Consider the following 27,989-nt stretch of genomic DNA (forward strand, 5'->3'; position numbering starts at 1 on the left):
AATACTTGTTGCAGAACATTTGCTGATGTGCATTGGGCCAGTAAGTGTTATCACTGCCAGTCTGGGTTTGGCAGAAGCCCCACCTGATTTTTTGCACTGTAAGTCAATTCACGTAGTAACAATAGTGGCAACAAAGGAGGCGTGATAAGATTTACAGTTATAGTAGGCACTTATTAATATGTGTTTCCTAAAACTTGATAAAAATACATGTTTAAATTTACTTTAAAATTACTGGAAAATAAAATGGATAAGCATGAATTCCTCTGAGTGAAGACAAGATTGGTCAAGGGTGAACTATAGGCACTAATACTGAGTGTCTACTACAAATAAGCACATCAGTAAAGGAGCTTAAAGTGGAGCAAATCCTTGAGCCAGAAATAATAATTTGCCGGAAATTCTGTTGGGAAGCACTAGTTTTTGAAGCACATGCCTTCATTGCCTTGGAAAAGTCAAGCCACAGATTTTCCAGGTGTCTTGTTTGGAACCAAACACTTGGCATTTGAGCTCTCTGACTGTCATAAAAATATGAAACACATGAAAATCGCTCTCCCCCAAATCATTGTTTTATTATGTTGTGAGCTGACTTACATGAAACGAATAACATAAACTCTCATAGATTCTCATCATTAAGCATTATGTATCATGATGTGTTAGACTGTATTTTCCAAAGATGGTAGTAATAATATCTCCCACACACACTTTTTATGGGGTGACTTTGGCACTCTGCGCATTGAGAGTTGGGGTCTATATTCCTCTTACAAATTAAATTGTGTTTCCCTCAAAATTCCTATGTTGAGGTCCTAATCCTCAGCACCTCAGAATGTGGTCTTATTTGGAGATGGAGGTCATCAAGTTAAAGTCATTAGGGTGGGTCCTAATCCAGTATGACTAGTGTCATAAAAAGGAGGAAATTTGGGCACACGGGCACACAAAGAGGGACAGCGATGTGAAGAGACACAGAGAGAAGATGCCCATGTACAAGCCAAGGAGGGAGGCCTAGAAGAGATCTTTCTCTCACAACCTGGAGAGGGAACCAACCCTGCTGATACCTTGTGGACATCTAGTTTCCAGAACTGTGAGACAATACATTTCTGTTGTTCGAGTTCCAGTCTGTGATGCTTTCTTATGGAAGCCCTAACAAAGCAATACAGTTCTCCTTGAATCTGGGGGACTTGTGACTACTTATATAGCTTCCTAGGCTAGATTACAGAAGGCAATAAAGTCTCCATTGGTTCTCTTGGAGACTGGTCAGCTGTGAGGATGTTCAGGCCACTTGGAAAGGTCATATGGTGGTGGTCTAACTGCCAATCCCAGCTGACAGCTAGCATCAGCTGCTAGAAATGTTAAATAAACGCGCTTCCAAATGATTCCTGTCCCCAGCCCTCGGTCACCCCAGCTTTCAAATTTTCCGACTGAGTCCCTGGATATTGTAGTAGAGACCTATGAACCCCTGTATGAATTTCTGACTTGCACATGTCATGAGTATAATAAAAGGTTGTTTCAAGCTAATGAATTTTGTGGTAATTTGCTACATAGTAGTTGGCAACGTGTCTTTAAAATTATCTTTTTTCACAAAATGTTTGTACCTTATGTGGCTGGTATTTTATTGAAACCATTAGGTACCTTAGATTCTGCATGATGGTCACCACTTCTCTTGACCCTTCATGACATTAGGCTCAGATATTAGGAGCAGTAGGTGGCCCTGCCATAAGTCAATTTAATAGACCACGAATGGGTGAGTTTCAGACGAACTGAACAGGACACACAACAGTGGCTCAGGGGTGAGGGTAGGAATTTTGGAACAACTTCTGAGGTGAGTAAGAGTTTACTAGCAAGGTTAATGCGGTTTTCCTGGAGCAGAGAAGGAATCTTTGAATCCCAAAAGGCAACACTTTCCTCATCTGGGGCACAGAATCCAGGAAAAAATAAAGCAAAAGTGCCAACCTGTTGTGGGGGGCAGGAAGTATTGGCTGTTCCAGAAAAAGGAATTGGGAAGCAGACTGAGGCAGCTTGTGAAATCTCAACCAAACTAGGCAGCACTGGTAACCCACAATTTACATGTCTGAATACCTCATAATCAGGGTCAGAAAGGGAGGCATGGACCAACCCGCACTGAGGAGCTGTGTTTATTCAGGCTCAAGGTATCAAACGTAAGGAAAATGCAGTTTGTAAATCTGCCCAATTATTTCCTAGCTTGCTCTTCTTCTCAGTTTTGTGCTTTGCTTTTCATTGTTTTCTTTTAATGTTTATTTATTTATTTTGAGAGAGAGTGCACACATGCATGCTTGTGAGTGGGGGAGGGGTAAAGAGAGGGGGCAAGAGAGAAGCCAAAGAAGGCTCCAGCTGTCAGCACAGAGCACAAAATGGGGCTCGAACTCATGAACCATGAGATCATGGCTTAAACCGAAATCAAGTCAGACACTTAACCAACTGGGCCACCCAGGCACCCCAACCTTTCATTATTTTTTGATAAAATTCATTTTGAGCAATTCTAAATTTTGTTAGGGACTGGGGGAATTAAAAAAAAAACAGCTTTATTGAGGAATAGTGGACATCCAATATAATCACATATTTAAAATGTACAGTTTGATATATAACCATTACCATAATCAAGATAGTGAACGTATACGTTATTCCCAAAAGTTTCGTGGTCCTGTTAAGTCCCTGCCTGTGTCCTTTCAAGTCCTGCTAAGGGCTGGGGGAGTTTTATTCCCCACACTTCAGCCTTGCTTGGGAAGAATATTGTCCCTAGTGGTAATGGCCACCATGCTTGCTGAAGAAGTCTTCCAGATAACAAGAAAGAGGTTCTGTTTAATGGTGTGTGAGTGGGTGCGTGTGGGTGGGTGTGGGTGTGTTACAAGCCCTTTTTTGACTTCCCTGGAAAGACCTCATGAGGTTGTAGTTCTGTTACCTGAAAACTTCCTGAGTATAGTTTTTCTTTCAAGCACGTGCTTGTCCACACTGATAGGCATTGTGCAGGAGACACAAGGGATGAATTCCCACCTCATACCTGTTAGGATGACTACTATTAAAATAACAAGTGTTGGTGAGCATGTGGAGAAATTGGAACCCTTGTGCACTGTCGGTGAGATTATAAAATGGTATAGCCATTATGGAACACAGTATGGCAGTTCCTTAAAAAACCAAAATCAGAATTACCATTTAATCTAGCAATTCGACCTCAGAGTATATTCCCAAAAGAATTCAGAGACTCAAAGATATATCTGTATACCTACATTCAAGGCAGCATTATTCACAGTAGCCAAAGTGTGGAAGCACCCCCAAGTGTCCATCCACAGATGAGTTGATAAACAAAATGTGGTACATACACGAGATGGAATATTGCTCAGCCTGAAAAAAGAAAGACATTCTGATATATCCTACAACATGGGTGAATCTTGAGGATAGGCTAAGTGAAAAAAGCTAGACACAAAAGGACAAATATTGTATAATTCTACTTATATGAGGTACCTGGGGTAATAAAATATACAGAGGGAGTAGAACAAGTGGTTACCAGGGGCTGGGGGAGGGAGGAATGGGAAGTACTGTTAAACGGATGCAGAGTCTCAGTTTTGCAAGACAAAAAGAGTTCTGTGGGTGGATGGTGATAACCTTGACGCAACAATGTGAATGTTCTGCATGCCCCTGAACTGTACTCTTGAAATTGGTTAGGATGGTAAATTTTATGTTTATGTGTGTTTCACTGTAATTTTTTATTTAAAAAACGAGAGAAAAAGGAACATTTTGTGTAGAATTTTTGGCCTGATCAGAAGGTTATGGTGAATTTGCTTTGTATTTTTGTCCTTTTCCTACTTTAATACATGCAACAGGGGACTTCAGCCATAATGGTAATGTTTTCTTTTCTAAATCAAGCAGTGGATACTTGGGTGTTTTGTATTTTCAAAAAATATACATTTTGGGGGCACCTGGGTGGCTCAGTCGGTTAAGAATCTGACTCTGTTTTAAAAAAATTTTTTTAATGTTTATTTATTTTTGAAGCAGACAGAGACAGTGGGGTGGAGGGAGGAGCAGAGAGAGAGGGAGACAGAATCTGAAGCAGGCTGCAGGCTCCGAGCTGTCAGCACAGAGCTTGATGCAGGACTCGAACTCACAAACCATGAGATCATGACCCAAGCTGATGTCGGATGCTCAACCAACTGAGCCACCCAGGTGCCCCAAGAATCTGACTCTTAATTTCAACTCAGGGCATGATTTCATGGTTCATGAGATGAAGCCCTGAGTCGGAGTCTGTGCTGACAGCCGGAGCCTGCTTGGGATTCTCTCTCTCCCTCTCTCTGCTCCTCTCCTCCCACCTGCCAAAATAAATCACTAATACGTTTAAAAAATATATACCTTTTTCATTTACCTAAAATACTTCATAATAAAAACTTTAGAAAGTGAAAATATCCATTCAACAATATTTTGGGGGTGCTTTCTCTGTGCCTGGCTCTGCTTTATCATTGGGATATAGCTGTAAACAAAGATGATACAATTCCTGCCTCCACAGAGCTCACATTTCTGTGGGGGGATTGTTTGGATAAAGCACCTTGAATATAAATGATTATTTCTTTAGAATGGATCCTTAGAAGTGGAATCACGGAGCAAACAACAGTATAGACACTCCGAGGCTGGTTCTACATCCTGCCAATTGCCCTTCAGTCCCATCAGCAAACCTTGGGAGTGCCTATTTCCTCATTCCTGGCCAGCCTTACGTAACTTTTTTGCCCATTTGGTGGAAAAATAATATCTGCCTAATTTGAATTTCTTTAATTACTAGCCGTTAAATTATAAACAAGATGAAACAGTTTTCAAATGTTTATTGCCTATTTTTCTTTTAAGTTTATTTTTGAGAGAGAGAGAGAGAGAGGGAGAATCCCAAGCTGGCTACCCACTGTCAGCACAGAGCCCAACTGGGGGCTTGATCTCAGGAACTGGTGAGATAATGACCTGAGCTGAAATCAAGAGTCAGATGCTTAATTGACTGAGCCACCCAGGTGTCCTCCTCCTGTACCTACTTCTAAATAACCCCCAGTTTAATTTACCTATAATTTACTTTGGTATATGGGCAAAATACCTAATTTTTTTTTTTTTTCACTCAAGAGAAGTTAATCAGGCTATCCTATACCATTTACTGAATAACTCCTTCCTTTCCTCTCTAACCTGTGGTACCACATGTGCGTCATATACTAAGACTGTGTTCACAGTTTAGGGCTTGTTTGTGGACATAACAGTTTGCACCGTTGCTTTACTCTGATGTGAGATCCCCATTATTTTGATTATTGCAGCTACTTAGTAATATCTGTTAAGACAAGCTTCATTGCCACTCTTGTTTGCCAAAGCTTCCTTGACCATTCTCACTCATTTATTCTTTGGTATAGTCTGAATGAAGTTTTAAAAAGCCGTGATAATTTTTATTAACATTGCATTAAACTCATAAATGTATCCAAGAAAAATTAACTTCCTTACAATAGTCATTATCCCCATCTAGCTAATTACAGTTTTTTACAGCAGAGCCATTGATTTATCTATATTTGTTTCATATCAGCAAAGCCTTGCGAAACACAGCATGGCCGGAAATGTGTTAAACACTGTATATGGATACAAAAATGGCTACTACATATCTTCTAAAAGAGGTCACCTATATCTCACCCAAGTCAGAACACTATGGATGCAACGGAACATGCAGAAGAGGGGCACCTGGGTGGCTTAGTGAGTTATGCATCTGACTCTTGATTTCGGCTCAGGTCATGATCTCACGGTGCATGGGTTCGAGCCCTGCATCAGGCTCTACACTGACAGTGTGGAGCCTGCTTGGCATTGTCTCTCCCTCTCTTTCTGCTTGGGATTCTCTCTTTTTCCTTCTCTCTCTGCCCCTCCTTGCTCACTTGTGCATGCATGCTCGCGTGCTCTCAAAAATAAACATTTATTTTATTTTTTGTAAGTTTATTTATTTTGAGAGAGAGAGAGAGAGAGAGCAAGAGAGAGAGAGCAAGAGGGGCAGAGAGAGGAGAGAGACAGTATCCCAAGCAGGCTCCACGCTGTCAGTGCAGAGCCCGATATGGGGCTTGAACCCATGAACTGTGAGATCATGACCTGAGCCAAAATTAAGAGTCAGATGCTTAACCAACTGAGCCACCCAAGTGCCCCTACATAAATAAAAAAAAAAAAAAAAAAAAAGATTCAGAAGAGATGAATTTAAAAGGTACAATTTGGCACATTTTGACATGTATACATCAGTGAAATTATCACCACAGTCAAGACAGTGAACATATTCATTACTCCCAGATTTTCCTTGTGTCCCTGTGTAATCCCTGCTTCCATTCCCCCCACCATCTCTAGGCAGCCGCTGATATGCTTTATGTCACTCTAGATTTGTTTGCATTTTTTTTTAGAGTTTCGTATACATGGAGTCATACAGAATGTAATTCATTTTTGTCTGGCTGCCTTTGTTTGTCGTAATGATTTGGAAATGCATCCATGTTGTTGCATGTATCGTTAGTTCATTCCTTTTTATTGATGAGTAGTATTCCACTGTATAGATGTGCCACAGTTTGTTTTTTCATTTACCTGGCGATGGGCATTCGGTTTTGGGCTATTGCTGATAAAGCTGCTGGGAACATTCATATACAAGTCTTTAAATAGCTGTATACTTTTGTTTCTCTTGGGTACATAGCTAGAAGTGGAATCATTGGGTCATGTAGCAGGTGTACCTTTGACTTAAAAAAATTACTTATTTAAATTCAAGTTAGTTAACATACTGTGTTGTACTGGTTTCAGGGGTAGAACCCAGTGATTCGTCACTTACATATAACACCCAGTGTGCATCCCAACAAGTGCCCTTCTTAATGCCCATCCCCCATTTAGCCCCCTCCCCCCACTCACCTCCTCTCGAGCAACCCTCAGTTTGTTCTCTGTATTTAAGAGTCTCTTATGGTTTGCCTCCTCTCTGTTTTTATCTTATTTTGTTTTTCCTTCCCTTCCCCTGTGTTCATCTGTTGTGTTTCTTAAATTCCACAAATGAGTGAAATCATAGGATATTTGTCTTTCTCTGACTGGCTTATTTCACTTAGCATAATACCCTATAGTTCCATCCACGTTGTTGCAAATGGCAAGATGTTGTTCTTTTTGATTGCCAAGTAATATTCCCTTTAACGATTCTGCCAAATTGTTTTTCAAAGTAGTTGTACCATTATACTTTCTCACCAGATATTCTAAAGAAATTCAGTACATATCCTGTCAACAAACAGTGCTGGGACAATTGGAGATACATACGTAAACAAAACAAAACAAAATAGAAATAAGCCTCTAATCACATGCCACATACATGCGACATACAGTTATGCCACATGGATCACTGACCTAAATGTAAAGCCTAAAACTATAAAAGTGCAAGGAGAAGCTACTTTAAAATATTGAAATTGAGTCCAGTTCCACTGAGAATGTGGCATTTGAGCCAGGCCTTGTAGCAGGTAAAACTGAAAGGACTTGGTAGCAAAGCGGACATTAAGAAGTGACGAAGGAGGGGCGCCTGGGTGGCTCATTTGGTGGTTAAGCATCGGACTTTGGCTCAGGTCATGATCTCATGGTTCATGAGTTTGAGCCCCCATATCTGTGCTGACAGCTCAGAGCCTGGAGCCTGCTTTGGATTCTGTGTGTCCCTCTCTCTCTCTGTCCCTCCTCCACTCACGTGCGTGCTCTCTCTCTCTCTCAAAAATAAATAAATGTTAAAAAAAAAGTGAGGAAGGAGTCCATGGTAACTGGATGTCTTGACCCGTTCTTGCTGGCAGAATGGCAAGATGCTTAACAAAGAAGTTATTGGGCATACATAGAAGTAGGGGGTTCCAGAGTCAGAAAAGAACATTTGAGTTCCCAGCCCACAGTTCAGGTAGACATGTCCAGCAGACAGCTAGAAGCAAGACCCGGCAGAACATGAGAAGACTAGGAAGGGGATAGGAATTTTCAAATGACTTGATGATAGCAACAGATAATGCTATGAGGGTAGATGGTCTCACCAAGGCATAGAATATAGAATGGAGTAGAGTTGTAGACACAGTCTTGGAGAACGCCAACATTTAGGTGATGACAGAAGGTAAAAGAATTAAAAAAAAAAGTTAAGATGGAGCGATATAAAAAATGTCGCAAAAGGACCAAATGGGTGATTATCCTTAACATCTGAATACAGATTGTAATCAATATGTCAGGAAGTCATGTAGGCGCCATCTTCAGAATACATCCAGAATCGAGATACTTCTCACCACCTCTCTGCTGCTACCCACCTGGTTTATGCTCTGCTGCCATTGGGTCTCACCCGCATTGCTGCAATGGCTTTCTTCCCTTGTTTGATACAGGATTTTCTTTTTCTTTTCCTTTTTCTCTCTTTCTTTCTTTCTTTCTTCTTCTTCTTCTTCTTCTTCTTCTTCTTCTTCTTCTTCTTCTTCTTCTTCTTCTTCTTCTTTTTTTTTTTTGAGAGAGAGAGGACCAGAGGAAAAGAGAGAGAGGGAGAGAGGGAGGGAATCCCAAGTATGCTCCATGCTCAGTGTGAAGCCAGAAGCGGGGCTTGATCCCACAGTCCCTGAGATCATGACCTGAGCCAAAATCAAGAGTTGGACACTCAGCCCAGGCACCCTGATACGGGGTATTCTTTTTTTTTTATGTTTATTTACTCTTGGGAGAGAGAGAGTAGGGGAGGGGCAGAGAGAGAGGGGGCCACACAGAATCCGAAGCAGGCTCCAGGCTCCGAGCTGTCAGCAAAGAGCCTGATATGGGACTGGAACTCACAAACCGCGAGATCATGACCTGAGCTGAAGTCAGCACAGAGCCCGATGTGGGACGCTTAACTGACAGAGCCACCCAGGTACCCCCTGATACAGGATATTCTTAACAGAGCAACCGGATGAATCCTTTATAGGATTTAAGGATGAATTCTAGCAGGTGACTGCTCTGTCAACAGCTCCTTGTTTCATTTAGAGTAAAAACCCAAGTCTTTATAATGCCTACCTACATGATCTCCTCCTCCCATCCCATACCCCTTTGACCTCATTTCCTATTTTATGATTTTGGTCCACTACCCACCTTGCTCACTCCACTAGATTGCTCTGGCCTACTTGCTACTCCTTAAATATGACCAGGTATGTTCCTGCCTCAGGGCCTTTGCCCTAATCGTTCCTTCTGCTTGGAATTCTCCTCCCCTAAATACCCAACTGTATCATTATTCCAGTCTTTGTTCACTGTTTTCCCCACAACATCTATTAACTTCTAGCATACTAGAGAAGTCATTCATTAATTCATGTATTCATTTTGTTTATTTCTTATGGTCTGTCTCTCTCCTGCTAAAATTACAAAGCGCCTCGAGCTAGAATTGTGTCCTTTCCAGCTGCTTTTGGGAGACTTCCTCACACTGATCTTCAAACCCAATCCATACTTCAGCTGTCTCCATTCTGCTATTTATTCCATCTCTTTGTTCTTTATTTCATCTATTGCATTCTTCATACTTAATGTTTCCACTAGGGTTTTTCGAAAATTATTTTTCTTTCTTGCTTGATCTTACTAATAATTTCCCTTTTCTCCTTAAGATATTTATCATGTTTATTTAAAATTCTTAGTGTCTGGGGGTGCCTGGGTGACTCATTCGTTTAGGTGTCCGACTTTGGCTCAGGTCATGATCTCACGGTTCGTGTGTTCGAGCCCCACATCGGGCTGTGCTGACAGCTCAGAGCCTGGAACCTGCTTTGAATTCTGTGTCTCCCTCTCTCTCTCCCCCTCCCCCACTCATGCTCTGTCTCTCTCTGTCTCTCAAAGATAAATAAGCATTAAAAAATGTTTTGGGGCGCCTGGGTGGCTCAGTCGGTTGAGCGCCGACTTCGGCTCAGGTCACGATCTCGCGGTCCGTGAGTTCGAGCCCCGCATCGGACCCCTGTGCTGACAGCTCAGAGCCCGGAGCCTGTTTCAAATTCTGTGTCTCCCTCTCTCTGACCCTCCCCCATTCATGCTCTGTCTCTCTCTGTCTCAAAAATAAATAAACGTTAAAAAAAATTTAAAAAAAATGTTTTAAATTCTTAGTGTCTGTTCCAATAGTCACCCGTCAGATGATATAAACTGTTTAGACTATAGTCTTTCTTTTACACTAATTATGCTCCTCAGGTCACAGCTCAGCAATTTGGAGATTGCTCATTGTGAAAAATGAGGAAAAGATAGAAAATAAAATATAAATACCAAAATAAAAATCACCATAATCCCACCTCTCAGAAATAACCAACTGACCTTTTATTGTATTTCCTTCCAGCCACACTATTTACATGTATAGCATATTTAAAAATTGGTAAGATATTATATGTAATTTTCTATCTGAACTTTTCCTTTACCATTAGTCTTAAGACCTTTTCAAGTTATTAAGATTGTTTGCAGACCTAATGTTTTTATTGAAGTGTAATTAACAAACAGTGTTATATTAGTTTCAGGTGTGCACTTCAACAATCCTATACATTAGTCAATGCTCATCAAGATAAGTGTATTCTGCCTTTCATGAAGGGACATCTTCCACACGAAAACATGCCTCTCTCCAAGGACCTCCTCCACCCCTCCCCAGGAGAGGAGGAGAGGAAGCGGAAGAAGAAGTGCCTGGTGCGTAGCCCCAATTCCTACTTCATGGATGTGAAATGCTCATAAAATCGCGATTGTCTTTAGCCCATGCACAAACTGTAGTTTTGCGTGTTGGCTGCTCCACTTTCCATTGCCAGCCTACAGGAGGAAAAGCAAGACTTATAGAAGGATGCTCCTTCAGATGGAAGCACACTAATAACCCCCCAGAATCAAGATGATGGGAAACCATCCCAATAAAAACATTTAAGTTTTATTTTTAAGTAAAATCTCTACCCTGAAGGTGGGGCTAGAACTCACAACCCCAAGATCAAGGGTCACGTGCTTCACAGACCAAGACAGCCTGGCAACCCCCCCCCCCCCCCATTAAACACATTTTGGATTAGAAAAAGAAAAGTATGTGCTCTTAATCCCTTTTATCTCTTTCACTCATTCTCCCATCCACCTCCCCTCTGGCAACCAAAGTTTATTCTATTTTTGAATCTGTGTTTTGTTTCTTAAAATCCACGTATAAGTGAAATCATATGGTATTTATCTTTCTCTGACTGACTTATTTCACTTAGCGTTATATGCTCGAGGTCCTTCCATCTTGTTACACATGGCAGGATTTCATTCTTTTTTATGGTTGAGTATTATTCCACTGTACATATATACCACATCTCCTTTATCCACTCATCTGTTGGGTTGCTTCCATATCTTGGCTATTGTAAATAATGCTGCAATGAAAATGGGGTGTATATGTCTTTTTGAATTAGCGTTTTCATTTTCTTTGAGTAAATACCTGGTAGTGGAATTACTGGATAATATAGTATTTCTATTTTTAATGTTTTGAAGAACTTTCATACTGTTTTCCACAGCGGCTGCACCAAATTGCATTCCCACCAATTGTACACGAGGGTTCCTTTTCCTCCACATCCTCATCATCCTCATTTGTTGTTTCTTGTCATTTGGATTCTAGCCATTCTGAAAGGTTGTAAGGTGATATCTCATTGTGGTTTTAATTTGAATTTTCCTAATGATGAGAGATGTTAAGTATCTTTTCATGTGTCTGTTGGCCATCTGTATGTCTTCTTTGGGAAAATGTCTATTCAGGTCCTCTGCCCATTTTTTAATTGTGTGTTTTTCTGATATCCACTTGTATAAGTTCTTTATTTATTTTGGATATTAACCCCTTATTGGATATATCATTTGGAAATGTCTTCTCCCATTCAGTAGGTTGCCTTTTTGTTTTATTAATGGTTTCCTTCACTGTGCAAAAGCTTTTTATTTTTGTGTAGTCCCAGTAGTTTAATTTTGCTTTTGTTTCCTTTGCCTGTGGAGACATCTAGAAAAATCTTTCTCCAGCTGATGTCAAAGAAATTACCACCCGTGTTTCCTTCTGGGAGTTTTATGGCTTCAGGTTTCACATTTGGCGGTCTCTAATCCATTTTGAGTTTATTTCTGTGTAAGAAAGTGGTCTAGTTTCTGTTCACTTTTCCCAGAACCAAATGTTGAAGAGAATGGCTTTCTCCTGTTGTATATCCTAGCCTCTTTTGTCTTAGATTAATTAATTATATAAGCATGGCTTTATTTCTGGGTTCTCTATTGATCTAGGTGTCTATTTTGTTGCCAGCACCATACTGTTTTGATTACTACAGCTTTGTACTTCTTTCTCAAGATTGTTTTGGCTATTCAGGGTCTTCGGTGGTTCCATATAAATTTTAGTATTGGGGCGCCTGGGTGGCTTGGTCGGTTAAGCGTCCGACTTCGGCTCAGGTCATGATCTCACAGTCTGTGAGTTCAAGCCCCGCGTCGGGCTCTGGGCTGATGGCTCAGAGCCTGGAGCCTGTTTCAAATTCTGTGTCTCCCTCTCTCTCTGCTCCTCCCCTGTTCATGCTCTGTCTCTCTCTGTCTCAAAAATAAATAAACGTCAAAAAAAAAAATTAAAAAAAATAAATTTTAGTATTACTTGATCTAGTTTCTGTGAAAAATGTTGGTGTTTTGATAGGGATTGCATTAAATGGCTTTGGGTAGTATGGACATTTAATTCTTCCAACCCATGAACATGGACTATCTTTCTTTTTTAAATTTTTTTTTTTTAACGTTTATTTTTTTTTTTTGAGACAGAGAGAGACAGAGCATGAACGGGGGAGGGTCAGAGAGAGGGAGACACAGAATCTGAAACAGGCTCCAGGCTCTGAGCTGTCAGCACAGAGCCCGACGCGGGGCTCGAACTCACGGACCGCGAGAGAGCCGAAGTCAGATGCTTAACCGACTGAGCCACCCAGGCGCCCCAAACATGGACTATCTTTCTATTTGTTTGTGTCATCTTCAATTTCTTTAATCAATGTTTTATAGTTTTTGGATTTTAGGTCTTTCACTTCCTTAGTTAAGTTTATTCCTAGGTAGTTTGTTTGTTTGTTTGTTTGTTTGGTATTTTGTTATTTTTGATGCAATTGTAAATTTAAAAAATTACTTTTATTTATTTAATTTATTTAATTTTTATTTTTAAGAGAGAAAGAGTGCAAGCAGGGGAGGGGCAGAGGGAGGGAATCTTAAGCAGGCTCCACGCTCAGTGAGGAGCCCCACATGGGGCTCTATCTTACGACCTTAAGATCATGACCTGGGCCAAAATCAAGAGTCAGATGCTTAACTGACTGAGCCACCCAGGTGCCCCAATTTTTGGTATAATTGTAAATGGGATTGTTTCCTTAATTTCTCTTTCTGCTGCTTCATTATTAGTGTGTACAAATGTAATGGATTTCTGTATATTAATTTTGTATCCTGCAACTTTCCTGAATTCATGTATTAGTTCTAGTAGTTTTGGGGTTTTTTTGGTAGTCTTTAGGGGGTTCTATATATAGTATCATGTTATCTGCAAAGAGTGAAAGTTTTACTTCTTCCTTATCAATTTGGACGCCTTTCATTTCTTTTTCTTGCCTGATTGCTCTGATTAGGACTTCCAGTCACAGACCTAATTTTTAATGATTGCAAATGATTCCATTTTAAGGATATATAGTAAAACGTTGAACTCTTGAGCATTTAGCATGTTCCCAATTTTTTTCCCTTAAAAAAATCAGTACAACAAACAATCTTGTACATAAATCTTTGTTTATATTTCTGGTTGTTTTCTTAGGATGGAGCCCTAGAATGAATGATAACAGAGAGAATGGGCACTGAAGATACAACTGCCAAATTGTTTGCTAGAAGTTTTGTGTCACTACACTTTACACAGGAAGTGTATGATTGAGTTCTTACCATTACACCCATCATGTTCATGTTCTTTGCTAATTTGACCGAGGAAAATGGCATTTCACCTTTTTCCAATTTGCATGTCTTTTATTACCAGTGGTCATTATTTTTCTTTACTCTTCTGTAGATTTTGGGTTCAGATCCTTTCTCAGTTTTTTCTGCTCTAGAAAGTTAGCCAATCAGAGCTTTCTAGTAAAGACAATTTGCTCACATGTTCCTCTAGTGGAAACTTTTAAGACCACCTTCTGCACAGGGGACTATGTTTGTATTCCACGGCAACTAACCCCCCACCGCCACATTGGTGCCAGACTGTGGTGTCAGGTGAAGGGTTGCCCCTGAGGGTGGATAGAGATCTTTTGGTGTGTTTGCATATGTAAAGCAGAGGGATGATAGTTCAGTCTTGGATTAAGCCTGGACACCAAGCAATAGAGTGTATGTGTGTGCACGTGCATGTGTGTGTGTGCACGCACGTGTGTGCGATAGCTACGGTTGGTCACTATGTATTTTAAACACACAAAAAATTGTAATAAGTGACAAGGCTTTCTCATGGTTTTATAAAGGATCCTTTTTATTTTCAATGCTGCATCCCTAAAATCACTTTAAAGAGCCCCATTCTTCCCAAGCAGAGAGATTTCTCTTCACAGAGAGCCCCTGGGTGAACTACAAATAAAAAATAATAATAAATGCATTCTTTCTAGATATGGTAATACTATTTTTTAATTCTTATGTTAGAATTAAAAATAACATGTCTATTTCCAAGAAATTAACTTATTAAACAATGTAAGTAAACATGAGAAGATTACAGAGCTACAAACATATTCTCTTTTTTTAAATGTTTATTTATTTTTGAGAGGGAGACAGAAACCAAAGCAGGCTTCAGGCTCTGAGCTGTCAGCACAGAGCTGGTCACAGGGTTTGGACTCGCGAACCGCGAGATCATGACCTCAGCTGAAGTCAGCCACTTAATCCATTGAGCCACCCAGGTGATGCTATGAACATGTTCTCTTGAGAGTGTTGTATTGAAGGTAACCCCCGAAAGGAGGAGTCCTCTCTGGAATGGAGATGTGTGTATTTTGCAGTTAAATTCCTGATAAAAATATCTTCTGAACTTTTCATTTTGGGATACAAAATTTAAACGTGCCGCCTCAAGCCACTGAGATCAGAGCTAAATAAGTCTCTGTGCTGGTGTGTGTTGGGGCAGGAGGGCTAGTCCAGGTTAACTGCGGTAATGAAAATTCCTAAGTCAGTATAAATAATTTTGCTGTTATAAAACACAGATTTAGACCTTTGCTGACATTCTGAATTCTTGAGGATTTCTGAATCTTGCTCAGGACATGAAATGCTTGTTTAAGGAGCTGTTGTGCAAGCATAAGACTGCTTAATAAGACCCAGAAGGCCACTAAAATACCTTCTTCACAAAGGACTCTAACTTCCAACTACACTGCGTGAAGACCCCCATTTGAAACTGGATTATGACATTTTATCAAATGTTTTTTGTTAAAATGTACCTACCCTTAGGAGAGGTACTAACTACTCTCAGCCAGTAACACCTTGCCTTGAACTTATTTTCAGACTACGTAACTGGCTCCAAAGAAGCAGATTTAGGGGGTGCAAAGAGTCTGGCCCATGGAGTCCTTTGTTGGGAGAGGCTTCTGGAACTGCGACATGAATATGGAGGGCTCCACTCTGCCTTCGTGGCCTCTATAACAACTAGAGGCAACTATCCATGGCTGTTTCCGCAGCCATCATATGGTACCCACTTCACCAGTTGTGACCTTGACATTAGCTCAGTGGCATGTATGAACCAACCCTCATGGAAGGAATATTTTTTTTTAATATATGAAATTTATTGTCAAATTGGTTTCCATATAACACCCAGTGCTCATCCCAAAAGGTGCCCTCCTCAATACCCACCACCCACCCTCCCCTCCCTCCCACCCCCCATCAGTTTGTTCTCAGTTTTTAACAGTCTCTTATGCTTTGGCTCTCTCCCCCTCTAACCTCTTTTTTTTTTTTCTTCCCCTCCCCCATGGGTTTCTGTTAAGTTTCTCAGGATCCACATAAGAGTGAAACCGTATGGTATCTGTCTTTCTCTGTATGGCTTACTTCACTTAGCATCACACTCTCCAGTTCCATCCAAGTTGCTACAAAAGGCCATATTTCATTCTTTCTCATTGCCACGTAGTACTCCATTGTGTATATACACCACAATTTCTTTATCCATTCATCAGTTGATGGACATTTAGGCTCTTTCCATAATTTGGCTATTGTTGAGAGTGCTGCTATAAACATTGGGGTACAAGTGCCCCTAGGCATCAGTACTCCTGTATCCCTTGGGTAAATTCCTAGCAGTGCTATTGCTGGGTCATAGGGTAGGTCTATTTTTAATTTTCTGAGGAACCTCCACACTGCTTTCCAGAGCGGCTGCACCAGTTTGCATTCCCACCAACAGTGCAAGAGGGTTCCCGTTTCTCCACATCCTCTCCAGCATCTATAGTCTCCTGATTTGTTCATTTTGGCCACTCTGACTGGTGTGAGGTGATATCTGAGTGTGGTTTTGATTTGTATTTCCCTGATAAGGAGAGACGTTGAACATCTTTTCATGTGCCTGTTGGCCATCCGGATGTCTTCTCTGGAGAAGTGTCTATTCATGTTTTCTGCCCATTTCTTCACTGGGTTATTTGTTTTTCGGGTGTGGAGTTTGGTGAGCTCTTTATAGATTTTGGATACTAGCCCTTTGTCCGATAGGTCATTTGCACATATCTTTTCCCATTCCGTTGGTTGCCTTTTAGTTTTGTTGGTTGTTTCCTTTGCTGTGCAGAAGCTTTTTATCTTCATAAGGTCCCAGTAATTCACTTTTGCTTTTAATTCCTTTGCCTTTGGGGATGTGTTGAGTAAGAGATTGCTACGGCTGAGGTCAGAGAGGTCTTTTTCATGGAAGGAATATTAAACCACTAGAGAATGCTGAAGTGGAAGGACCTGGACAGCCAGAGAAACATTTCAAGATCATCTGGGGCCTCTAAGGCTTTAAGACAGGTAAGAAGGCAGGAAAGGGATATAAAATGTGTGTGTGTGTGTGTGTGTGTGTGTGTGCGTGCGCGTGCACACACGCATCAGGGGGAAATATTCACAATTCTGGTGGAGTCTTAACTCTTACTTTTTTAAAAAAAACTCTTTAAAATTGAAGATAATGTGCAGAGTGTGAATCTGAAAGTCTCAACGTTGGGGTGCCTGGGTGGCTCAGTCGGTTAAACATCCGACTTTTAATTTCAGTTCAGGTCATGATCTTGCAGTTCATGGGTTCAAGCTCATCGTTGGGCTCTGTGGTGACAGAATATCTGCTTGGGATTCTCTATCTCCCTCTCTCTCTGCCCCTCCCCCACTAAAATAAATAAATAAACTTAAAAAAATCTTAAAAAAAAAAAGAAAGTCTCAAAATCATGAGCAAGGTGAGGTTACAAATCTAGGGTGTGGGAAGACTGTTGCTGTGACTTCACTAATGTGTGTGTTTTCTTAGGACAATGGGGTTCCTTTGAGGATTTCTGGGGTGAAAAAGGTGTAGGAAAATGACAAACCTTTATTGAATGGCCACTGCATGCATGGTGTTACAAAGAGCTAGGTGCATGGAGATTTGAAAAGGAACAGAAAAGGAGAAAAATAACCCAATGTCCGTTGGCAGATGAATGGATAAGCAAAATGTGTATATATAGAAAAGAGTATTATTCAGCCTTAAAAATGAATGACATTTTGATACATGCTACAACATGGATGAACTTTGAAGATACTGTAAGTGAAATAAGCCAGTCACAAAGGACAAACACTGTATTTTTCTATTTTGTGAGACAGCCAGAATACTCAAATTCATAGAGAAAGTGGAATCATGGTTGCCAGGGGCTGGGGTTTGGGTGGGAGGAACGGAGTTCCTGTTTAAAAAAATTTTTTTAGCGTTTATTTATGTTTGAGACAGAGACAGAGCATGAACGGGGGAGGGTCAGAGAGAGGGAGACACCGAATCTGAAACAGGCTCCAGGTTCTGAGCGGTCAGCACAGAGCCGGACGCGGGGCTCGAACTCACTGACCCGTGAGATCATGACCTGAGCGGGGCTCGAACTCACTGACCCGTGAGATCATGACCTGAGCGGAAGTCGGCGGCTTAACCGACTGAGCCACCCAAGCGCCCCTGGAGTTACTGTTTAATGGGTACAGAGTTTCAGTTTGGGATGATGGAAAAATTCTGGAAATGGATAATATGATTGTTGCCTCAACGTGACTTAATGCCTCTGAATTGTATAAAGTGGTAAATTTTTACTACTGTGCTATGCCACCGATGGGATGTTTGTGTATATATTCATGTTATACATTACTTAATACATATAAGGCTCTGAGCCTAGTCACAAGAAAAAAAGTTAAAAAGTAAAAATAAAGGGTAAATTTTATGCTATGTATATTTTAACACACACTGGAAAACAATTTAAAAAAAACAATTAAAAAAAAAACAACGAGGAATAGAATGCCCTTTGGCCTCCAGACGTTTGAGGTTCCGGAAAAGGAAGATGCGTAGAGCCACGGGGAAGGACAGTGTCCGGTTAAAGAACGGCTCCCAGGCACCGCTGTTGTGGCCGAGGGACTGAGAAAGCACTTGTCATTGGGCCTAACAATTGCCCATCTACCTGGCTCCCCCACGGGACCCCTCACACCACGGACTCCAGTTTTATTCTTTCTCTCCAGAACCAGAGCTCTAGGCACAAAGTGGTATCTCAGTACAGACTTGTGGAATGATTCCAGGAGAGACGCAGCCCCAAGCGTCCGCCGAGTTGGGAAACACGTTCGTATACACATTCATGGGTAAACTCTTGGGATGCTCTGGGGCAGAGAGAGCTGGAGTCCAAGGTCCCAAATGGGGAGTTTACTCCCCCAGGTCTCTGCTAGCCTTCACCCACAAAAGGAGGTTCTGTGAGGGGACCGAGTGCAAGGCGCCGACCCCCCCCCCCCCCCCCCAGTGGAAGGTCCCGCCACCTCCCCGATTCCTGCTGCCGCACAATCCCAATAACGGCTCTCTCGGGCGGGGGACTTGTGGAGCGCCCAAACCATCCAAGTGAAAACAGCAGAAACCTGCGGTTCAGGGAAAGGCCTCTGCTCCTGCTCGGCCGCTCCCGAGAAGGAAAGGTGGGGCCTCAAGAAACAAAAACCCTGGCCGTCCGACGGCCAGTGGAAGGGAAGGCCCGGAGCCCACTAGCCACACTCGCAAAACGCCTGCTGCCTCCCAGCTCGGGATCCGGGCCTGCGGCGCGGTCAGCAGGGCGCTGCGCCGCCGCCAGGGGGCAGCCCTCCCCCACGTGGGCACCACCCGGCCAGGCGGGCGCCCCGCGCGTTCAGCGTGCACGCCCGCGGAGCACACGAGAGGGAGATCGCCGCGTCGCCCCCAGCCCTCCTCACAGAATAGTTTCTCGTCCCTTGTGCCAGCTTGAGAGCGTGGCGGTGGATATTCCCCAGCCGGGGCTGAGAGCTGGGAGCACGTTTGGGAGGGACGCCCGCGGGGAGGGGACGAGGGGCGCAAAGGAGGACCACGCGGGAAATGAAACACTTGGGTTTCCGCGCTCTGGGAATTTCAAGAGCCGGGAGCTACAGGCCGCGTACAAAAGTGTAGCTTCACTAAAGCAAACAAAGCAAGTGACACGTCCAAATCTGGGGCTCGAGTATAAAGCTCACCCAAATCTCTGTTAACACTGTCCCCGCAGCACTCCTCCTGGGTTGATCTTCAGCTCTGACCTTCTTTAAATCCTAACACTTATCCTTGAGTGGCCAGAAGATAATTTGCCACGTTTTTCAAACGTTTCCAGGGAAGATCCCTTTAACCCTTCGGGGAGGGAGCTTTGGACAAAGGTACAAACGGAACGCAAAGTCAATCTCAGCGCCCTCCTTGACCAGACAAGTTCAGGGTAGGGGAATGGGGTCTGATCACCTAAAGTAACTAATGGTCTGCGAACAAATTCCTCCCCTCCGTTTTACCTTCAAATACCTCGCCACACACCAATCCTCAGTCTAGTGCAAATCATGGTGTTTATTTAGCTATTGACTGGGTACTTATAAAACTTAAACTTCCTAATGTAAAAGTGAACGCCTTGGTAAGGAATCCTGGCTACATCAACAAAGCAATGTGATGCCTGATTAATAGTGCTGATTAATGTTGGCTCAGGTTAATGCTGAGCGCCTTACAATAATTAAATGGTTCAATCATTTTTCAAACGAGACTCAGTGGAAAATAATTTATTTACAATTTGAGGCGTTCTCGTAGATCTGTCAAAGATCTATGATGGACTTTATGGGTCATTTGTAAGTGTGACTGGTGGTTAGCTCTCCTAGGCAACAAAAACTCGATTTTAAAATAAGTCTTAGGTGGGGGGACAGTTTATTTTTGAGACTCTGTGATGGATAAGGGGAGTAATAAAACGTTTGAAAATGTGAAAAACCTGGTGGATAAAATGATATACACAAAGGTAGCTGATGATTGTTCCTACAAAAAGCCATTGATTTTTGATACTTAGTTTTTGTCAAGTGGTTATTTTAATCAGAAAGCTGTAATTTGGAGGCAGGTCCCTACTTTGAAATAGAAGTGTTTTAGGAAATGCAAATATCGAAAAAGTATGGCTATGTGAGTGTGAATTCCACAAGCTATTGGGATTCTTACACCAGCCACAATGATTAGAGTTGATGACAAAGATGGGTATACTCAAAATAATATCATATTTAAATTATTTCCACTACCTTGTGACCTAAAAAGGAAAATTGGGTTGAAAAGAACTTGAATCTTATTTTAAAATATTATTTCGTTTCTTTTTCAGCAGTAGCTATTGGAAATATTTAGGTTTCCCAAAAACATTTCTAAAGCTGGTTTGAAAGTTTTAATTAATATAGTTCCTATTAAGCCTGATTATGTGTATATGTTGTAGTTATTTAAGTATTTTGAGATTACTGTGAAGTGTTGATTAGAATGTTCCTCTTACTAAGAACTATAGAGTCCCTTACCCATTATGAAAGAGCTTTTTATGAGTTGCTCCTAGGGTGCAGTTTTTAAAAATGTATTTTGTTTTTCACTAACATTTTCTATTTCTTTTCTGCATTGAATGATTACTTTCTTTATTCCCATGAAATTTGTCAGATCCTCTCATTAGAGGGACTTAGTTTAGCTGTCAAGTTTCTAGGGCATTCAGTTGCAGATAAGTGACTAAAACGCCAGCCTAACCACATTTTTATTAACAGATGGCGGAAAACAAACGTCTTTGGAGAAGAACCGAAGGGGACAGGTTAAAAGGTCAGTAAACAATTATTATTGTGCTTAAACTGGGGGGGGGGGGGGGGTTCTCTACAGATTCGATGGGGGAGCTGCTGGCCCAATCTGGGGGAGATGGGACAACCCAACAGATCTCAGAGCCATTCCCCAGGGACCACCTCGGACGATTGGGGGAGGGGAGTTACCTCTGGGCTGGACGTCTCCTACAGGCCATCTGACTGGTCAAACTGTCGCGTCACGGGAGTGCTTGTGAAGTTAGGATTGAGGGCTAATTGAAGGGAAGGAGCCTGGGAATTCCAACTCGTGCAGTGGCCCTAGGTCCAGAGCACCGCGGGCCAGCACGTAATTCGGGTCCCAACCCCTTTGACAAGGAGTAGTAAAGAGTGGTGGGGTCCTCTCTCCTCCCCCCATCTTCTCAGTTGCTGCTCCCTCCTACGGGTAAACTTTCTCTCCCGAGCAGGGCTGATTTCCTAGGCTTTCTTTCCCTTCCCTCGGTAGCGCTCTGACGTGCACACCATGTGACAGGCCTCCTGCTATAAGCCGAGGAAAGGTCCGCCCTCTCCTGGACTCAGCCCTCGCCTCGCCGAGCTCGGTCCCTAGACTCTCACCCGTCCCGCACCGTCCCGGGCGCCCGACACTCTGACTTGCTCGCCCGGGGCCTCGCCACCCCCTCCTCACTGATCGTGCGAGGCCCCGCTCCGCAAGGGGAAGGTCAAGTCCCCCCGCCTGGGACCGGTGCGCGCGGAGTCCAGCGAGTGCAGAGACCTTGCGGCTCTCGCGGCGGCGCAGGAGTTACAAAGTCGCGGCGCAAAAAGCTTCTGCCGCAGCCCGGCAGCTCCCGCGCAGCTCCAGCGGCGGCGGCGCCCCCAGCGTGGCGCCCCCGTGCCGGGCCCGCCGCCCGGGACCCGGGCTGGGGCGCGGCGGGAGCCCGGAGCCCGGCGCCCCTATGCGCCGCCTCGCCGCTGCCGCGCTACAGCTATGACCCTGAGCACGGAGATGTCCGATGCCTCCGGCCTCGCGGAGGAGACAGACATCGACGTGGTAGGGGAGGGCGAGGACGAAGACGACGAGGAAGAGGACGACGACGAGGGCAGCGGCGGCGTGTCCCGCCTGGCGGTCCCCGCGCAGCGGCGGCGGCGGCGGCGCTCCTACGCCGGAGAGGACGAGCTGGAGGACCTGGAGGAGGAGGACGACGACGACGATGACATCCTGCTGGCCCCGCGCTCAGTGGCCTCCCCGGCGCCCCCGGGCCCAGCCCCAGTGGCGGGGGCCGGGGCCGGCGGGGGCGGCGGCGCGGGCTCGGGCGCGGGCGGCGGCGGCGGCGGCGGGACCGCGGGCGGCGGCGCCAAGAACCCCCTGGTGAAGCCGCCCTACTCGTACATCGCGCTCATCACCATGGCCATCCTGCAGAGCCCCAAGAAGCGGCTGACGCTGAGCGAGATCTGCGAGTTCATCAGCGGCCGCTTCCCCTACTACCGGGAGAAGTTCCCCGCCTGGCAGAACAGCATCCGCCACAACCTCTCGCTCAACGACTGCTTCGTCAAGATCCCCCGCGAGCCCGGCAACCCCGGCAAAGGCAACTACTGGACGCTGGACCCCGAGTCCGCCGACATGTTCGACAACGGCAGCTTCCTGCGCCGGAGGAAGCGCTTCAAGCGGCAGCCGCTGCTCCCGCCCAACGCCGCGGCCGCCGAGTCGCTGCTGCTGCGCAGCGCAGGGGGCGCGGCGGGCGCGGGCGACCCCGCGGCGGCCGCGGCGCTCTTCCCGCCCGCGCCCCCGCCGCCCCCGCACGCCTACGGCTACGGCCCCTACGGCTGCGGCTACGGCCTGCAGCTGCCGCCCTACGCGCCGCCCTCGGCCCTCTTCGCCGCCGCCGCGGCCGCCGCCGCCGCCGCCGCCTTCCACCCGCACTCGCCCCCGCCGCCCCCGCCGCCCCCGCCACCGCACGGCGCGGCCGCGGAGCTGGCCCGGACCGCCTTCGGCTACCGGCCGCACCCGCTCGGCGCCGCCCTGCCCGCCCCCCTGCAGGCCTCGGCTGCCAAGGCCGGCGGCCCGGGCGCCTCGGCGCTGGCGCGCTCGCCCTTCTCCATCGAGAGCATCATCGGAGGCAGCCTGGGCCCGGCCGCCGCCGCCGCCGCCGCTGCGCAAGCAGCCGTCGCCGTGCAGGCCTCGCCTTCACCCTCTGCGGGGACCCCGTCCGCGCCCGCGCCGGGATCCGGCGGCGGCGGCGGCGGCGGCGGCTGCGCGGCTCAGGCGGCCGTAGGCCCGGCCGCCGCGCTCACCCGCTCCCTCGTGGCCGCCGCGGCCGCCGCCGCCTCCTCGGTCTCCTCGTCCGCCGCGCTGGGGACTCTGCACCAAGGGACTGCCCTGTCCAGTGTCGAGAACTTTACTGCTAGGATTTCAAATTGTTAATAACGCTATGTTAGCGCGCTTGGGAAAGAGAAGGTAGGAATTCCGGCTCTTTTTTTTTTTTTTTTTTTTCTTTCATCTTGCTGGTTTGGCGTTTGGTACACTTCTCCCGGCGCGGCCCCTCCCGACCTCGCGCCCCCATTTTCGCCGCTTGGGACTCTCAGACAAGACTGAGTTTGGCAGCAGCGGGGACGCGCTTTTTGGCTCTGCGGGTCCCTCTATTTATGCAAAGTCGCCCTATGCTGCAGGCCCCGACCCGGGGTGCGGAGGAAGAGGGTACTGGTGGGGGCACTCCCTTGGCCTAGGCACAAGGGGCTTCCTTGACTTGTGGGAAACGTTTCTCTGAAAAATCTAAGCCTTTTTGAGGTCTAGAGATTCTCAGGTCCAGGCGTTAAAAATATCAGTAATGTTCAAAAGAATGATACACAAACAGTAAAGGTCCTGAAGAGTGCCAGCGAAGCAATAGTTTTTATTTGAGGACACTTGTCTGGTGTACTTTTTCATGAAAAGGAAAAAATGATTAACATGTTTACACAAGGAAAAAAAGTCAAAATTATCATTTCTTATTTTAACCTGTGTTTTGTATCATAATAGACATGCGGATTTTTTATTTTGTACTTACTGCGTATTCTTTACAAGGAGTATTGTAAATTTTACTGGCAATTATTATTGTACTATTCTAATGTAAGATTTTTACACTTTTTCAGAAATAAAATGCTTAATTTTCAAAGAAAATCCACCAAAAAGTTGGCTTCAGTCGTCCCCTGCTTAGTTTATTTTCTCTTTTGTTAAGGAAATTTCTATGGGAGTTGTGTAGGAACCCAATATAGAATAGGACATTTTATTTTCAAAGAGAATTTAACAAAAGCATCATGCCATGATTTTTCAGTTATACTTCCTAGGTCAAAGCTATTGCAAGAAACCAGAAACTACTTCTAAATGATTACAAGTTGAAGAAGTTACTTTGGTATACATTTTCAAATCTCATTCCATCCCATTTTGAAGAGCATTGAGGCTATTTAAAATTAATGCCACAGTTACCCTCAGATAATTTTATGGAACTTTATTTGTCAGTTTCCCACTTCATTTGATTTCCACTTGCTTTTGAGCACAATATTGCATATATCTGTAAAAGCTCTGCAACACATTATATTGTAATGAAAGCAACACAAGCAAATAGGTAACTTTTAGTTTAAAATTTTTAGAGATGATCAACACTTAAGTAGCTTTGAAGTCCTGAATATTTACACATATAAAATAAATTGTATTTGAAAGCTCTAGGGTTTAAAACCACCACTCTCCTGACAGAAGGGATTTCAGGAATTGAATAAGGAAATTTTTATTCTAAAAGGCAAACTTAACATTGAAATTCTAATTTAAATGTGTAACTTAAGGTATGTAAGAGAAATCTTCAATTTTAGGGTAGTACACACTAAGAATAAAAATGAAAATGTATCAGGTGTTTATTGAGGTATTTATACAATTTTCATGACTTAGGCTATCTTTTTTCAAACTTTAAGTGTTTTCAATAACTACGTGTTGCAGGCAATTTCTAGTTCTTTGAAAAAACGTGAGTCTCTAGTTTTGATGACTATAGATGTTATCGTAGGCTCCAAATAAAAGTAAAGCATATGTAATATGTAATTTAAATAATATTAGTGAGTTGCAGAGGAGGTTGAATATGTTTATTAAGGTATTTTTCAAAAAATCTGGACAGGTATATACCTGAAGATCTGCACAACTAACCAATCAAGTTAACGAAGACTGACTTATAGGCCAATATTTTTGCAGTGACATTCACTCTTGATGCCCTGTCCTCTTGTCCCCTTTTAGGGAGGGGAAAAAATGGACTCTCACAGCCTCAAAAATTAAGTTCTGGGTTTTTTTCCTATCAAATATTTGGAATAGATTAAGAGTTTAAACATACCCTCATAGTTTACTACTAAGTATATAGATACAAACTGAAATATTGTTAGATCAAAATCTTATATACAAAAGTTAAGTTTGCCCTAGCACGGCTAAGAGAGAGGACTTTGGAACCGAGAACGTCCAGATGCCACAGCTGCCCGGGGTGGAGACGAGTTAGCAGGCGGAACCCAGACGGCCCAGGCACCGCTCGCATGCCTCGCAGCCTTCTGTAAGTCACAGATCTGAAACTTAGAGCTGAAAGTCATTTGGAGGAGAGAGTGAAAGAACGGGGCCATGGGTATTACTATTATTTGCATGATACTTGGATGTCCCGAACAGCGGGGAATCCCAGCTACTCCTTCTCTCTGTTCAAATTCCCGCAACTCTAAAAAGTGCCAGGACGGACTCTACCCCCTCCCCCGCCCCCAGGTTGTCCGCGCTTTTAAGAGAATGGTAACAAGGCACTGTGCAATTCAGCGCTGGCCTCCTTTGGCGTCTGGAGGTGGGGTCCCGCATCACCCAAGCCAGCTAGAGAGACCGCAAGCCTGTGGTGCGCCCCTGAACCCTAAGAAAAAGTAAGCTCAACCGGCCTGCTCACTGTCGCGTTTTGCTTCATCACCTTCCGGGTTTGGGCTTCCACGGTAGGTGTTGCTGGCCCGGAGACGGACGAGATAGTGGGGAGCGAAGGCGGCGAGCCGGGCAGGGAGTGAGCGGTGGCGGACTACCGGGCGGCCGGGAACGCGAGGCTCGCCCGGTTGGCTGAGTGGACGAGCAGGTGCTGGAACAAAGGCCGCGGGGCTGCCGGGCTACGGAGGCCTTTGATGGGCAAGGACGTCTCCTCCCGGGGCTCCTCATTCGCATGCAAATCCAGCTCTGGTCCTCTTTTCTTTGAAGGCAAACAGAAGGATGTTTGTGTGTTTGTAAGGACGAAGCTTGCTTGAACAAGCCTTCCTCAATAGGCTGGGTCTCGAAAAATAAACCGGTTGGACAAACATTGGCCACCAGCTCTCCTCCTCCCAACTACAAAGTGTGGATTTGCTACAACTCATTAACCCGACGCTTTTCTCCCCTTCGCCTTGTTTCTCTGCTCATCAAACGCCCCCGTAGAGCCTGGAGACAAATGACCGAAGCTCAGTCGGGAGGGAATTGCAGTTAATAGGGAGAGGGATATATTGGGGCTAATGGTTCAGGCAGCTCCCGGAGAAGGACCACACAAAAAGGAGCCTCTCCATTCAGGGCTCTGTTGTGCTGCGGAGATTTACTCTGCAGCTAGATTTAGCCAAATGTTATCTATTGCCGGGGTAATGAAGCCCTTATGGATTGAATTGCTCCTTGTACCACACATGATGTCATGACCTTAGATCGTTTCTTGGTTGATTTCTTTTTTTCTCTATTGGGTAATTATTTTATTTCTTTAAAATAAGAAGCTAGCGCTTCTGCTCAACAACATGTTTCCTCTCCGTCCGCATCCTGTGCATTTATTTAAGAGCCACTTCCTTTCCTCTTAAGAAAAGAAAAAGAAACTGGGGAGGGGAAGGAAAAAATGATCAGTACCTCTCCCATTTTCTCTCACTGAGGCATCTGGATGTTTGCTCAGCTCTCCTTCCCGGTCCCCTACTCAGTGGGCCTTTCCTGCCCAAACTTTCTGCTGGTGGAACTGTATTTGGGGTATATTTACTATCAAAATTCTTACAGTGAATGTAATAAGCATCCATTTGGGAAAAGCTTCAGCCTTTCAGGTTTTATTATTATTATTTTTTTTTTTTGAAAGCCCACCATTCCTTCCTGTACCCTGTCCTCTGAGAGAGCTGGGGGAGGTGTTTTTTTCTGATGGAAGGTGATTATTTTGATGGACTACCAGCCTGTGTCATTTATTAAAGGCTGTCTGAGGCCAGCGGCTGTGCCTGTTTTGTTTTTCTCTCTCTGGCCCTGGTGGCTCTGATTTCCTTGCTTGACCGAAGACCAAGCTTGGAGCAGCTAACTGTGTTATTATAACTGCTATAGATGAGTAAGGATCAGATCTTAGTACCCAGAGCCAGGAGTTAACGACTCTAGTTTTCGTTTAAAATTTTTCTGCTGGCTACACATTTTGCTCACACTTATTTTTATTACTGACTGAGAAAAGTCATGTGGGGACAACTTTAAGTTCATATCTACATCAAACTCAATCCAAATCAGAAATCTGCCCAGCAGTCACTATGGTCTCTCTGGGATCCTTCAAGGGGATGACCGCAGGACACATTGGCGTGCCAGGGATCCCCTGCCCCCTTTAGAACTGAACCAGACAAGGAACGGCCTGGGAAGCAGAGGATAAGTAAAGTGGGCCCGGCATTGTCAGCATCCATTCCTGTCTCTCCCTGTTTCCTGGTGTTGCAGCTGGGCCACACGCACTCACGCACACACACACACACACACACACACAGAGGTATGACCGCTCATTGCCCATCAGCTGCCACTTGCCTCTCTTCTCCCCTATGATTTTGTAATTAGGCATATGCTTTTTGTTGGTAAATGTGTTTGATGTCACGGCCAGTGAAATGTGGACTGTTTATAG

The 27,989-nt window shown here is 44.4% G+C and overlaps 1 protein-coding gene and 1 pseudogene across 2 annotated transcripts; both read left to right on the forward strand.

The window, feature by feature from the left end:
- Positions 1–10,852, forward strand: part of LOC109275010 (40S ribosomal protein S27-like) — a 36,429-nt pseudogene extending 25,577 nt beyond the window's left edge.
- A 5,907-nt stretch (positions 10,853–16,759) lies between these two features.
- On the forward strand, positions 16,760–26,899 carry FOXD1 (forkhead box D1). Of its 2 annotated transcripts, XM_019463032.2 has the most exons (4): positions 16,760–16,863; positions 21,088–21,139; positions 21,617–23,563; positions 25,541–26,899. In XM_019463032.2, the coding sequence occupies exon 3, from the start codon at positions 22,097–22,099 to the stop codon at positions 23,528–23,530; it is 1,434 nt and encodes a 477-aa protein (XP_019318577.2). In that variant the 5' UTR covers positions 16,760–16,863; positions 21,088–21,139; positions 21,617–22,096; the 3' UTR covers positions 23,531–23,563; positions 25,541–26,899. The 2 variants fall into 2 exon arrangements, with proteins under 2 accessions (XP_019318577.2, XP_019318576.2); XM_019463031.2 differs by lacking the exon at positions 25,541–26,899 and having other exon boundaries at positions 21,617–24,273.
- The last annotated feature ends 1,090 nt before the right edge of the window (positions 26,900–27,989 follow it).

This window comes from Panthera pardus, unplaced genomic scaffold, assembly GCF_024362965.1.
Source record: "Panthera pardus isolate Hobbes unplaced genomic scaffold, ASM2436296v1 HiC_scaffold_2, whole genome shotgun sequence".
Classification (NCBI taxonomy): domain Eukaryota; kingdom Metazoa; phylum Chordata; class Mammalia; order Carnivora; family Felidae; genus Panthera; species Panthera pardus.

Coding starts and splice junctions, on each gene's coding strand:
- FOXD1 (XM_019463032.2), top strand. CDS start 22,097: ATGACCCTGAGCACGGAGATGTCCGATGCCTCCGGCCTCGCGGAGGAG.